This window comes from Drosophila guanche, unplaced genomic scaffold (assembly GCF_900245975.1).
Source record: "Drosophila guanche unplaced genomic scaffold, DGUA_6, whole genome shotgun sequence".
In the NCBI taxonomy this organism is placed as follows: domain Eukaryota; kingdom Metazoa; phylum Arthropoda; class Insecta; order Diptera; family Drosophilidae; genus Drosophila; species Drosophila guanche.
In genome coordinates this window covers 832,068-846,465 of record NW_022995747.1, presented here as the reverse complement: position 1 = coordinate 846,465, position 14,398 = coordinate 832,068, and the positions used below count along the sequence as shown (strand labels likewise).

At 45.8% G+C, this 14,398-nt stretch overlaps 1 protein-coding gene across 1 annotated transcript; it reads left to right on the top strand.

Moving 5' to 3' along the window:
- The first annotated feature begins 3,455 nt into the window (after positions 1-3,455).
- On the top strand, positions 3,456-4,641 carry LOC117582839 (V-type proton ATPase subunit F). The gene is made up of 5 exons (XM_034270896.1): positions 3,456-3,575; positions 3,631-3,718; positions 3,779-3,984; positions 4,049-4,276; positions 4,348-4,641. Exons 1-4 carry the CDS (start codon positions 3,522-3,524, stop codon positions 4,079-4,081), a joined length of 381 nt encoding a protein of 126 aa, XP_034126787.1. The 5' UTR covers positions 3,456-3,521; the 3' UTR covers positions 4,082-4,276; positions 4,348-4,641.
- The last annotated feature ends 9,757 nt before the right edge of the window (positions 4,642-14,398 follow it).

Below are 14,398 nucleotides of genomic sequence, written 5' to 3'. Positions count from 1 at the left end.
CGCCCGCCATTACTTAAGACAAATGTGCGGCAACGCTCTCAGAATTGGAACAAACGCCAAAACGTTTTGATTTTAATGCATTTCTATTAACGGTTTTGGCTAGCGGGCACCTCGCTGGCTGCCAATAAGATCGAAAATGCCGCCACCGCCACATGCTGACCCAGTTCGTCAATTGAATCGACAAATACGTGGCGCAGAGAGGAGGCGGAGGCAGGAGGAGTGCGTGGAGTGTGTGGCGGCCCGTTCGACCAGAGGTTATCAACCCACAAAAGTGGCGTTCACAATGCATTGGCACGATTTTTGGCTTAGGGCCCCTCAGCATAATAACCAGCTGCACATTAACAGTTAACACCCGCACACACAGACACACACCCGTCTGTGCACTCTGATATGCGGTCTGCAATGGTCAGCAACGCCCATGGCCAGAACCTTTACCAATTAGGCACTGCAAATGTTGCCACTTTCCACTGTGCAACGGCAGCTCTTCCTGTCGAATTGTTGCATGGGATGGAATGGCCTGCCGTTGCCTTCCGTTCATTTTGTGGCTAACGCTAACGCTGCTGACGCTGCTGACGCTGCTGCCTTCTGCCTTTTGTTTATTATATTGTCGTTATGCTAATTTTTGTTTTACAATTCGATTGATTGTGTGCCACGAAAAAGAGAGTGCATTTACGTACATGTATACATATATGTTTCTGTGTATTTGCTACGCTGGCAAGTGAATGGCAGTGAGATATATCGCTGGATGTTGTCGCCGTGACGTTAATGTCGATGTCATGTACTATCCGTGTACGTACTCCTCTCTGTGCTCTGTTTGCTGCCTGCATTTGACATTTTTGCACATTGCTTTCCTTGTGATTTTTGTGCTCTTGTTGTTGTACGCCTGTTTACCTTTCAATAAAAATTGTTGAATAATCAGCCACAGCAGTGGAAGCAGTGCGAGTGGAAGCAGTGATAGTGGAAGCAGTGCGAGGGGAAGCAGTGCAGCAGCAGTAGCTGTGCCAGCACAAAACATCACAAACAAACAGCCAGCGGAGGCACTCTGAAAGGTTCATTTCATTTCATTTCATTTCGCTCCAATATGTAGAAGAAGAAAGCGTATTTGCGAATTTTCAGCGAGTGTCTCTGTGTGTTTTTTTGTTGCTTTATTTATTTTTGCTTTTGCCAGTGACTTGATTTGCGTGATGTGCATGCGAAGAGCAGCGACAGGTCTATGGGCTGAGCTGAGGAGCATTTCGGATAGCTTCGATTATGTAATCCCGCAAATGTTATGGTATTTTAAGCACCAAGCAAACAACAGGCGTGCTTTGCACTTAACCAGGCATTTTGGAAATGCCTTCAAAAGATCAGCAGAGTCGGCAGTTGGCAAAATTGGAAGGGCGAAAGTCAGTCGCAGAAGCCGAGAGCAACTCGTGAGGGGGAGCAAAGAATATGAGATATCTGACAAAGACAATCGGCATAGAGATGCCGAGCTGAGGCAACTGACAGCTGTTGAGAACATATGAGTTATGAATGCATGAACGAGTAACCTGATTTGGTAGACATTTGGCAGCATTGATGGGGCAACTGAATTTACGAATTTCCAAGAATATTTTCTGCTACCCAATTTCATCGAGAGTCCAACCTAATTCCTTGTAAACACATTAACACATGCATGTCACACAATCTGGGCAGAAAAAAAAGAGAAAATTAGAACCCAAAGAACTCCCCGCACTTCGAAATCCAAATTAAAAATGTTCAACTATTTTTTTTTTCTTTTTTTGAGGCTTGACCCAAAGCGGGGAAAATGGGCAGAACGTGCCGGGCATAAGTGAAAATTGTCTAGAAACAGCATATTAAATGTCGCCATGACCATATCGAAGAAGCCAGGCAAAAAGTCAATCGAAACATTGTTGCCGGTTGTCCCCTATCCCATTTCCCCTTTCCCGTTGCTGATGTTGCTGCTGTTGCTGTTGCCAGTAGTCAATAAACTAAAACCGGTAGCATGAAATGCCGGTTGTGGTCGTCGCTTTGAGGCTGGGCCATGCCAACTGGCGGGTCTCCGGCTCCGGCATTAGCCATATAGCAATGTGTGGAAAAAGGTCAGCGGGCCAAAAACATCGATGGCTTGGATGGCACTGGGTTTTCGGTTGGCATCGGATTTGGATTGAGTTGGCATGGGTTGGGCTTAGTGTGTGTCTCTGTGTGCACTGCAACGACAGTTTTTAACCCGCGCACACAAAAGTTCAATGCACCTTGGGGAGTGCAACTTCATGTGTGTCTGGCTGCTGACTCCGCTGCTGCTCCAACTGTCAATTAATAGCAAATGTCAGGGGCTGGCTCTGAAGCATTAATCATAATTAGTTATGCCACACGACGGGCAAAGCAGCCAACGGCCACGGTTCGAAATTGGTTATTGATATGTAAGCTGTAAACAATTAGAGCTGATTTGAAAAAGTATTAACTCGAATGAGTGCTGTTGGATTTGGCGTTGGCGCTGCTTGTGTCGAAAGTTTGTACAACAATTAGCGAGATTTAGGGACTGCTTGCCGCCGGCCCATAGCTGTAACACAGGCACTGCTTGCTGCCGGCCCGCGGCTGTAACGCAAAAATGAGTCGAAATGGAAAGCAGTGGAGGCTGGAGCAGGGGCTTGGGCCTGGGATTGAAATAGCGGAAAAGACAATGGGAACAAAGGTGATGTATGCGTGGCATGGGTCAAGAGTGTGCCTGTTACTGTGTCTTTAGGTACTCTTGTGGGGCTAAGCCCTTTTGGGCAGTTATCTAATCCAATTAGGAACTGTCGCAGCGCAAACTTACAACCGCGCAGCGCATTACATAAACTACATGAAGGGGAGTTTAACTCAAGAGGGAATCGGAAGCATCAGAGGGGGTGGCTTGGGCTTGGCTGAAGCTCTATGATGTGGGTGAAAAATGTTTGGACACTCAATTTGCTGTTGCTGCTGCTGCTGTTGGCCATTGTTTTCGATTAAGTTTTGAGCAGCAACTGACAAAAATTCGTTATAAAAATTGCATTGCAATGGACAGCCACAGCAGCAGCAGCAGCAGCAGAAGCAGCGGCATGAGCAACAAAGCAAACATTTCAAACAATTATAAAACTTGTTTTACGCTTGACAAAACTACAAACAGCAGCATCAGCAGCAGCGGGGGCAACAGAATGTGGCAGCACCAGCGAAGTGCAGCGGCATCGGCCACTGTTCTGCCATCAAATGCGGCGTAGCTGTCAAGTGCATTTCGCATTGCCCCCAAAGTGCTGTTGGGGTCCTGCGTGCTGCGTGCTGCGTGCTGCATGCTGGCCATTGCCTGCCACTTGTTCGCAAATCTCAATTCTCCAAATTCTTCTCACTTCAACAATTGTTTCGTCATCAGATATGTTTTATTCATGTATGAATACCATTTGTATTTAGTTGGAAATATGCCCCTCAGTGATGTTTAGCTTTCCATTTCATAGAGGAGGCGTTGCTTTTGCCTTCATTCTCTGTCATTGCAACATTTGATTTCTGTGCTAGAACTAAGCCAAAAAATGTCTATAAATACGGAAACATTTGATAAACTTATAGCCGTAATTGGCGATGAGGTAAACAAAAAGAGCAATCCTTCTGCAATAAATTTGAGCACTAATTTCCCCTCAGGACACCTGTGTTGGCTTTCTGCTTGGCGGCATTGGTGAAGTCAGCGATGGTGAGGATCGTGAACGCAATTTTTTTGTAGTGGAACAGGGTAAAGCGCTGCACAGACAGACTTCCAATCTAAACAATAAATAAATCATTCCCCAACCAGCTACCACTGCCGCAGAAATTGCTGCCTGCTTTACGAAATTCTTAAAGCGTCCCGACATTGGCATCATTTTGATCAATCAGATCTATGCGGACATGATACGCCCCACAGTGGATGCACATTTGTTGCCTTTGCCCACTGTCGTGGAAATACCATCGAAGCAGCAGCCATACGATGCCAGCAAGGACTCGGTTATGAAGCGTGCATATGTAAGTGGAGTACTGCTCAGGCTCTTCCTCTCTCACTATTTAAAGCCTTGCTGCCGCCCCCCAGGGTATTATCAATCCGCCTAGGCGGCGCCACTAATGGCTCGACTTTGGCAATCAATTAGGGCCTGTGGCAGAGAGCTAAATGAAAGATTTGCATAGTTTACAAAAGTATCTAGCAAATGCCATTGCCAAAGCAATTTCAATAGTGCCCCAAAGAAAAGCCAAGGCCCGAACAAAGGGAAGCTCAGGCATACCCAATATACACACGAAGAAATAAGAAAATAAAGCTTAGGTATGTGTGTGTGTTTGTGTGTGTGAATCTATGCGAACATCAGACAAATTTTTCAACTTTTGCGTTTTAAGGAAATTGCCAAAAAAAAATTAAGAAGAAAAAGTGCAGCAGCAACAATCTGAAAAGAGGAACAAAAATGCGTTGGCGCTTGCAACAAAATTGAAAAGCAGCAACAGCAACAGCAAAACCACAACAACAAGAGCTACAGGAACAAAAACAAGAAGAACAGCAGCAACAGGGAGCAACAATAGAAGTAGCAAATAGCAACAGCAACAGCAACAGCAGTGCCATAACAAAAAGTAACAAAGTGAACGAAAACGATACAAATAAGCGCCGAAAATGCCAATACATGGCCAAAAAATGCAGCAGCAAAAAAACTCAAATAAAACAACAGCCCAGTCCATCCTCAAGCCAGGCAAAGATCCCAAAACAAACCCAAAACAAAAAGCGTTTGCAACCGAAATAAAAGAACGCATCCCAAGAAAAGACAAAAAGAAAAATATAACAATATAAAAAACTCTTAAAAAGACACTACACAATGATACAATTTACGTTGCTTGGTTAGGATAAGGGAAGGGACAGGGAAAGGGGTACGGGTACGGGTAGGAGCTTCAGGGTACTACACAGAGTACTATGTCTTCTTATGGGCTGCTTAGCGTTTCGCAACAAAAAGCGTGCGAAAACAATATTTGAGCGAAGTATTTTGTGCCAACTTTTCGCACCAAGAAGTTAGCGCCAAGAATGCATTCAAAAAGTTCAGCTTTTCAGTGACAACTTCGTTCGCAGCGACTCGCATCCCCTCCCATACCATTCCATCCCTGGTTGATGCACAGAAGAGCAGCAGCCTAAAAGCAGGCAGCTTTTGGGGGGTCACATCAGCAAAAGGCCGCCCAACACACACACAGAACAGCTTTTGTTGCTAAGCAAAAAGATCAGAGCAGCTGAACATGGTACAAAATTGAATCGCAGTATTTATATGTACCATCAAAAAGGTACATATAAGCAGTGCATTTTTAATTCTAAACTCTTCTAATATTGTACCACCAGTAGTTAGTGTTAATCGAGATCAGAGCAGCTGAAAATGGTACAAAATTGAATCGCAGTATTTATATGTACTATCAAAAAGCTACATATAAGCAGTGCATTTTAAATTCTAAACTCTTCTAATATTGTGCCACCAGTAGTTAGTGTTAATCGAGATCAGAGCAGCTGAAAATGGTACAAAATCGAATCGCAGTATTTATATGTACCATCAAAAAGGTACATATAAGCAGTGCATTTTAAATTCTAAACTCTTCTGATACTTATTGTACCACCAGCAGGAGTAGTGTTAATCGAGTATTAATCAACTTTTAGCCCCATTGATATTTAATGAGCCATGACATTCGGGAACAAGCAATTGGCTGGCTGTCAAATATCTGGCACGGCCAGGGATATGGCCAGGCAGGTTTTGACAACAAAATGGCGTAGAACATTTTAGGTCTAATTAGCTGCACATGCCAGTTACGGTAACACGCCCCGTTCAACAGGGTGGCTTGTGGGGATTGTGGGGCTTGTGGGGGCACAGTGTATGCTTAATTGCATTACAGGAAAGCTGCCAAACTCAGTTGACTGTGAAACGTTAGGTGCTGCTCGAATGTCAGGTGGTGGGGGGGGCTGGCTGCCAAAGAGGCCAATGAAACTTTTGCACTCACACAGATCCTGGGTACAATATGGTAATGGATCGGCTAGCAGAGACAACTTCATGCAAGGGAGGGAGGGAAATTTAGCGTTAGGATCTTTACTTAAAATTTAATTAAAATAGGAGTTGAGATGCGTTATCTGTGGGAGAAGTACGCAATGTGACATCAATTGGGAGACGAAAGATGAGGAGCAAAACCTTTTGCAGTCCAATGCAGAACTTTTGACACCGACAAGTTTTGCGCCTTTTCTAGCAGTTTAGAGAGAAGAAAAGAAAAAACTAAATAAATAAGCGACCAACTGACTGACTGAAAGAAAAGGAGAAGGATGAGCAGGAGCAGGAGCAGGACCCATACAGACAGCTTCACTTGCAGCGAAACTTTAGCGCCAAGCAATGGATTTGCTTGCAGGGGGGGAACATAAATAAATGAAATTATTCAAAAGTAGTTTGGAATTCTCGTGACAGCGCATAAAAAACAAACAGCTGAATGCAATTTGGCTCATTCTAAGCCATGCGAGAAAGAAAAGTGAAAATAAAAGCAGCAACAGACGATGACGAAGATAGACCCAGAGAGAAACACAGGCACAGACACACTGAGACTCAGAGAAAGAGGGGCAGAGTTGCAGATGGCAAGCTGAGAGGGAGCATTTCCCCAGCCAGTGTAAATGAAATGCATAGACCCAAAAACGCATCGAGCAGCAACCAGAAAGCAACTCGAGAGCATCAGTCCAACTGAGACTGAGACTGGCATAATTATAATTGGAACTGGGAGCAGGGAGCAGGGAGAACTGGGAGAACTGGGAGAACTGGGAGCTGGAGCCCAGAGAACTGCCAACTGAATGCCAGAGAGATAGCAAAAGGCAGACAGTGCGAGCTGAGTGCGGAGGATGCAACACTTTTGGCAATTCAATTTCGGAAATGAAATCGAGACACGGGACACAAGACACCCACTGTGGCCCACTGGCCGATGTTCGAAGCGCCTGCCATCTGTTTGCCAAATTGAGCAAAAGATTCCAAGCCGAAATTAACAAATGGCATTGTTGCTCGGCAAATTAACAGACAACTGACGGACCCGGACAACTCGGCAAACCAAATTATTGCGTTTGTGAAACTGGTTAGTTCAATCAGAGGGACATACGCATGACATACGCATGCCAGGGCAGGGAGGGGAGACAGAGATATGCCACCCACAGGGATACAGACTGGCAGACACTTGACATCAGCAGCGGCAACTGTGGACTCGACGTGCTCGAAAACAAAGTTAATTAAATGATCTGATCTCCATTATTCCCAAAGAGCTAATCTCAATTACAAAATTGAAATGAGCAGCGCCAGGCAGCCAGGCAGCCCTCGACCTGTGCTGCTGAAACTTGGCTAAAATGTAACTCGAGTGTCAAAGAAAAACGGGGCAAAAGTAGAAATTGAGAAACGAATAAAGTGCAGCAGCAACTCGGGTGGGATGAAGGGATTCTCAGTGACTATTGTTGCGGGATTAAGCCAAAGGAAAGGTGAGGACCGCAAATGCAATCGGGAACGGCACAAAGCGTTTCATTAACCATTGCAAATTGGCAGCAATTCATTCGAAGTCGTGTGTATATACATACTGTGTGCGTGTGTGTGTGTGTGTGTGTGTACTCATCGCAGTCAAACTCAATTCTCCGAATCACTGGGCTAAACAAAATCATTGAAATTGCCATTGTCTGGGCATTGAGTGGATAAGCACACACACGGCACACACTCCCATGAGCAATGCCATTGATATATGGATATTGGTCACTTTGCTGGAAGCAGCATCCAAGCATCGCCCCTTGATTAGGCTTGGCCGGGGACAGTAACAGAAGGAAAAGCAGAAACAGGACAAGCGACTGGGAGACAACTGTCTGGCGTATAGATTGGATTACTTGATTTTGCCAAGCAAGTGTCTAATTAATTACTTTGGATTTAAATTAACTCCCATTTTCATCAGCTACAAACGGCCAAAGTCAATGGCAGTGGCAGAAGCAGTGGAAATGGAAATGGCAGCAAGCAGCAGCAGCAGCAGCAGCAGCAGCAGTGGTGGTGGTGGCACTGGCTAGCACTGCTTGATTGGAGGCGTGGCGGCTGCAGCCATCACTTGTACCTTATTTGTATTCAAAACACAGAAAGCAGTGTCAGTGTTTCAATTGATTGAATGAGTCTGGGCAATGCTCCGCCATGAACCTGCACAGATGTCGGAAGATTAGAAGCCAGCGGACAGTGCTCGGTGTTCAGTGTTCACCTTACTTTGACTTGAACTAATTGGAAGTGACAAATGGATGTTGGCCTCTGCTCTGCCCTGTCAGCTCTACAGTTAAGTGGCTTAACGTGGTGGGGGGGGGGGACTAATTTTAAAGCTCAATTATTGTTGATTTCGCTCTATTAATTTTCCATTGCTTGCGAAGGAAACCACTAATGTTACAAGCATTCTGCTGGCCACCAATGCCATTTTCTAACTATCAAAACTATTCTTTTGTTGTCGCCAACACCCAAACACACACACACACACGCCCCGAACCGCACAACAACTGTGGCAAGTACCACAAAAAGCTGCAGCAATAAACCGCAACACATTTTTGGGTTGGTTCTACTTCATATGCATAACAAATGAATAACTTTCGTATTATTCCAGCGAGCCAGAACCAAAGCCAGAGCCAGTGCACAAAAATAACTGTTTGAACGGAGATAAACAATTGAAAATGATAAAAAAATAACAACAAAGCAAACGCAAATGAATATTTAAATATGTGTATGCATAAAGGATAAAGGATAAAAGATTCGAAAGTATAGTTTATTCAAATAACAATTGCCCAGATACTTTACTTATTTATCCAAAATAAAAGGCGGAAGCGAAACTTTCTGGCTTTCGGCTTTGTCGACGTGGCGCGGCAGAGGCGGCAGAGTCGGTGGCGTCGGTGGCAGCACCACAAAATGTGTAAAAATTTGTATAAAAATGCCAGAACAAAGTGTGGCACACACACACACAGACACCCACATGCACCGCTCCCACGCTTTGCCACGGTAAGTGCAACAATAAAATGCCTGCGAAGCGCTAACTTGGGCCTGGGTTTGGGTCTCGGGTGTGGGTACTGGGTTTGGGGCCTGGGTGGGTGTTGGTGTGGGCCTCGGGTTGTGGGGTGGCCTCTGGGTATGGGGCTTTGCCATCATTTCGGGGTAATGCAAAATTACGTTATAACGGCATAAATTTAAATAAATGCCGGTCTCAGGATTTTTATGCATTTTTACCGCATAACAAATACTTTTGTTGCCACGCCCCCAGTATACCGCACCACCTACATTTCTCGCTCTCTAATGTGGCTATGCAGCCAACGCCCACCTGCCCCAGCCACACACATTCTAGCAGCAATACGTAGGCGGCGGCTGCCCCTGTGGCTGCAACTGCGGCTGCTGCAGTCAGCTCTAGTGAAATTTCCTTCCGTTTTCGCTGGCAAGCGAAATGCTTTCATTGGCATGCCGGAGAGACTCCTGTCTGTGTGTGTGGGGGGAGTGTATGTGAATCCCATGGCTGTTATTTGTATGCCCCTAAAATTATGCAAAGTAATCCTGTCTGCCTGGGGCGGACCCCACTCCTTGCCGAGCGAAATCCGCGCCGATATTTGCAATTGTTAGCGTAATAAGCGGTTTTAAGTGCGAGCTGCACCTGTCCAGGCCCAGCTCCAGCTCCTGCTCCTGCTGCCCGTCTTCGTCTCGCGTCTGTTGCATGCGCAAATATTTGGCCACCTCAAGCGCCGCCACTGTCGCTGTCGTTGCCCAGCCGTGCAGCGCTGTGTGCAGTGCTGCAAAAAGTCGGCCAATTAAATGGGCAGCCACAAGCGACGGGCTGCCGCGTTGCCCCGTCGCTGCCTCGCAGCTGGAACTGAAGCGATTCCTTACAGTGTAGCATTTCAGTCTCCTTCCTCTCCATTCTCCACTCTCCACTCTCCACTCTCCTCACGGATGTGGCTGCGCCATGCTTTTCGGTTTACGTAGTAAATTAACTTCCGTTTTATTTGTAAGATTTCCTTTCGCTTTGCTCGTCGTTCGTTCCTTCGTTTGCCTTTTTTTGCCGACTGTCCTTGCTCCCTGCTCCCTGCTGCCTGCTACCTTGTGCTTTTGTTCCACTATTTGGGTTATGCCTTGGTCTGGGCTCGGGGTCGCGTCTGGAGCTGGGAACTGGCAACTGGAACCGGGACAGGGTCTGCTCTTGTATATTTTTAAGCGCTTTTTCATTCAATTTACAAAATTGAAGTGGGAATTGAGAAATAAATTCCGTTTCGTTTCGTTTCGTTGTGTTGTGTTGTGCCACTGCCACTGCCACTGCCACTCCCCCCCCCTTACCATGTGCCACTGTGAGTCCTGGCTTTGCGTGTTGGCACACGACTGCAACGGATGTGGCCAGCTCCCAGCTCCCAGCTACGCCTCAACCACACGAAATTAGGTGAAATGCAAACGTTTAACTTAATGAACTAATTGAGGCGGCAAGTGAAGGTCGGCAGGAGTGCAAGTTGGAGTTGCAACCGGAAACGAGTGCCATTAAATTTAGCATAAAGCGCATTTCCGTTTGCTGTCCAGCCATCTCTCTCTCTCTCTCTCTGTCTCTCTCTCTATCCGGTTGCTGGACAAGATGAATAGCTGCAGTCGCCGTAAATCCCATGTAAATGTTTTTATGCATAGGGGGAGCTGCAGGGGGGCGGCTGAGTGGGTAAACACTAAACCAATGCTGAGCGAGAGATCCTTGCGTCGCCTTGGCAACGTGATTGGCTTATCAAAGGGGAAGAGCGGGGATACGTACAAATCTCCGTTCTCCATTCGAGCAGACAATCGTGTAGCCCACTCATTTGGCCACTCATCTGTGTATTCATATGGCAGAGCTTGGCAGTGCTGCCTTGCCTTTGGTCTTGGCCATCTACTTATCACAAGTGCTGCTCGGCATCTTGTGAATGTTTTGGCCTTTTCTGTGCAGCCAGCAGCCTGCCTCTTGCTCCGCCCTGGGGCACTGCTTCAAGTATTTTCAATTTGTATTAAAAGGTTTTTTTCGTAGATGGAAGCAGGAGCTTTACATATGCGTTAAAGCAAAGCCCAAGCCGAAGAAGCAGAGAACGAATCCTGCTGCTCGTTTTCGGCATCATCGTCCAATTTGTGTTGATAATTTCACGGTTTGCTGACAACTCAGGGGGAGAGGGACACGCTCAGGTGTGTGTCTCTCCGCTGAAGCAGGTAAATGCTCTTGAACGTCCCTCGCACTGAGAGCCACTGCATTGTCATGGAATTTACATGCACTACTGATTGCCACTAAGCCAAAAACTACACAAAGGGAGAAGCTGGATGTAGGGTGAAGATTGGACTTGCCTTTGATTCAAACATTTGAGTTTTGTATCAAATGATTGCCTTGTCAATTGCTTTATGGTTCAATGTGCTGGCAAATCTATTCAGGCAGCTTTTATCAGGCAATATTGAGGTGGGCCTGGTAGGCATGGCGAGGGATGCGACAAACTCTCCACCAATTGACTCCCACTTGACCCCACATCGAATTACACTTTTACGGCAGCCACTTAACTCTGTTGATGCCACACTGTGCGGCATATGTATGTACATATCTCATTACAAGCGCAACATTTTTATTTAAGCCGATTGAGTGATTCATTGTAATTTATTTCATTTAAATCGTTTGTGTCTGACACAAGCTCAGTGCAGTAAAGCAAAAGCGGGGAAGCGGCCGAAAAAAGCAGAATGGAAATCGGATGAAAAAGAACGCAGCAAAAGGCACAAAAAATCGGCCATTTTACAATGCAATTTTCAGTTGCCAATAGCACACACACATGAATACAGACACATGCACACATACAGGAGGAGAGAGCAAAAGCGAACTGGAGCAGACCTGTGCTAACCGGACTGGAGCTGGAGCAGACAGTTGCCTCTCGAACGCGTTTAAAAGCGGCAAATCGGGAAAACAACGAAGTTGCCTGCGACATCAGACGTCACCGCTGACCGTCCGTTGATCTGTTTTGCATTACCCGTACTATGAGGAGCATGTTCGAACTGGCAGGGAGTATGCCACAGCTTGACACGTCTTTCCTTAACCAAAAGTTGTTTCATTTCTGCCTGTCACTGCTAAGTACTCACTGTTTCTATAGCCAAAGCCTCTGTCAGCCTTTGTACACTCTCGTTGGACTCTTCTTTTGGTCTCTCGTGTATTGACTTCATTTTAAATTGGCGGTTAAATCGGTTTGAAATTGTCACGCAATCACATCAACGCACACACACACACACAGACAGCCAGACAGACAGACAGACAGACAGTGCCAAAGCCAGACAGGCGTACATCAACACACAGAGATACAAATGCACAGCAAAGACAGAGGCAGACGACTCCCAGTCGGTTGGTAGGCATCAGACCAGCAACAGTGTCTCTCACTCTCACACTCGGCCTCTCAGATTCAGATTCAGATTCTGATTCAGATTCAGTTTCCGGCTGGAAATGTTTTTAGTGATTTCACTTGGCGTTCATTTCGCCTTTTGCATACTTTCGCGCGCGCACACTCAACGTCAACGTCGACAGCGACGGCAACGTCGACAGCGACGCCAACGGCAGGCCGCACTTCGGCGCAATCAACGCAACGAGGCATTAATTTGTTGTACACTGTACACTGTACACTGTACACTATGCACCGTACATTGGGGTGCTGTGTGACATAATTGGGTGACAGTGCGGCAAAATAAAAACGAAATAAATACACAAAAAAAAAAGAAGAACACGAAAATCCGAAAAACATTGCCGCCGCCAGCCCCCTGCCCCTGCTGAAGCTGCTGATTTCCAGGTGGCAGTTGGCAGGTGTCAGGTTGGGATTGCTCTTTTCTGGCACAGCTCAGAGTGCCAGAGTGGTGAGTGCTGCTGGCATGCGCCATTCAAGTTTATTAGCCTATGAAAAATTTGCTAGATTTTCGTTCTCTCTTTCCTTTGAGATTGCATTCAAAATTTTAATTAATGCACTCCTCCCACCCCCGAACCAGCCGCTGGCTGTGCTTCTGCTTGGGGGTGCAGAGCTGCAACTGTTCTCAGAGCTTCCCAAGCGAGAATTCGATTTGGCCAACCCCCCCAGACTGGCGCCCTTGGGTCAGTCTCTGTCTCCGTGGGTTTCGAGTTTGTTTCGAGTTTTGTTTCGTTTATGCTGCGGAAAGGCAAACGGACAAACTGTACACGCAGAGCTTTTTTCACTTCATCTTTTTTAATTTTCAAAGAGCAAAGTTGCCTCCGCACAGTTTGGCAAGGTAATTACGGGGTTTCCCTGCCAAAACACTCGCAGCAGCCTCTGACTTATCTCATTATCTCATGCAGCAGATGCAAATGGGTGTGCGTGTGCTCTGCGGTGCACTAATTTGAACAATCTACCAAGGCAGCCCAAGGAGGTCGGACCTTGGGCTACCCCCTGCAGTCATTGAAACTCAATTAAAAATGTTGGCACACATCACTGGAAGACATTTTTACATTTCGCAGGCAATTAATTCCAGGCAACAACGATTTGTTTTGTTATTTATAAATTGTTTGCTGCTCTTTGCGCTCTGCATTCCCATTTCATGAGAAATATTGAGATCAATTGTGTGGCCTCGAGTGTGCAAAAGTTTGCAGCAGCAGAAAGTAAGCAAATTTCGAAATATGAAGAACTCTTAACCAAATGAACATCTAACGTGCACTTAGTGCCATGAATGTGTGTAAATATTTCCATTTGGAATGCCAACAAAGCAGCGCCTAGAGGCCCGGGCCCATGCACTATTTATGCGGTCCGTGTGGAAGGTACTTAGCGTGGAAACAATAGCCAATAAAACTGCAATCGCAAAACTAATTGAAAACGTTGTAAAACAAAATTTCGATGCCCATACAATGGCCAGACCAATAAATGAACGTTCAAATGCATTACCAACAACCAACAACCAACAACCAACAACAATTGCATTTTATGCACTTAATATTTTGCACGCGTCCGGACGCAGGCGGAATCGGGGGAAGAGCGATGTGTGAGAGCTCGCTTGAAGGCTGTGGAGTGCGGCTGGCAGTGGTCTTTAAGGACCACAATGCGCACAGGCAAAAATAAAAGAGAGGGCATCAAACAATGAATGAGCCGGGGGCCAGTCACAAAAGCGACATTGAAGAGAATATTAAAAATTAATAACTTGCCTGCGGCCTGCTTGTTGCTGTTTTTTTTTACACATAATAAATAAGTTATTGAAATTCCGCAATTACACAAGATAAAGCAAACAGCAAGTGGGGAGAACGAACTGGGGATGCCCTGGGTAAGTTTAAACAAACAGGAAATCCAATGAAAAATATGAAATTCATCAAAATAGTTTGGATTAAACTTAAAATTAATTTTTACTCAGGTATAAATCTTTGTTTCCGTGTCATACTCAAGCTAATACCCTGTAGTTCC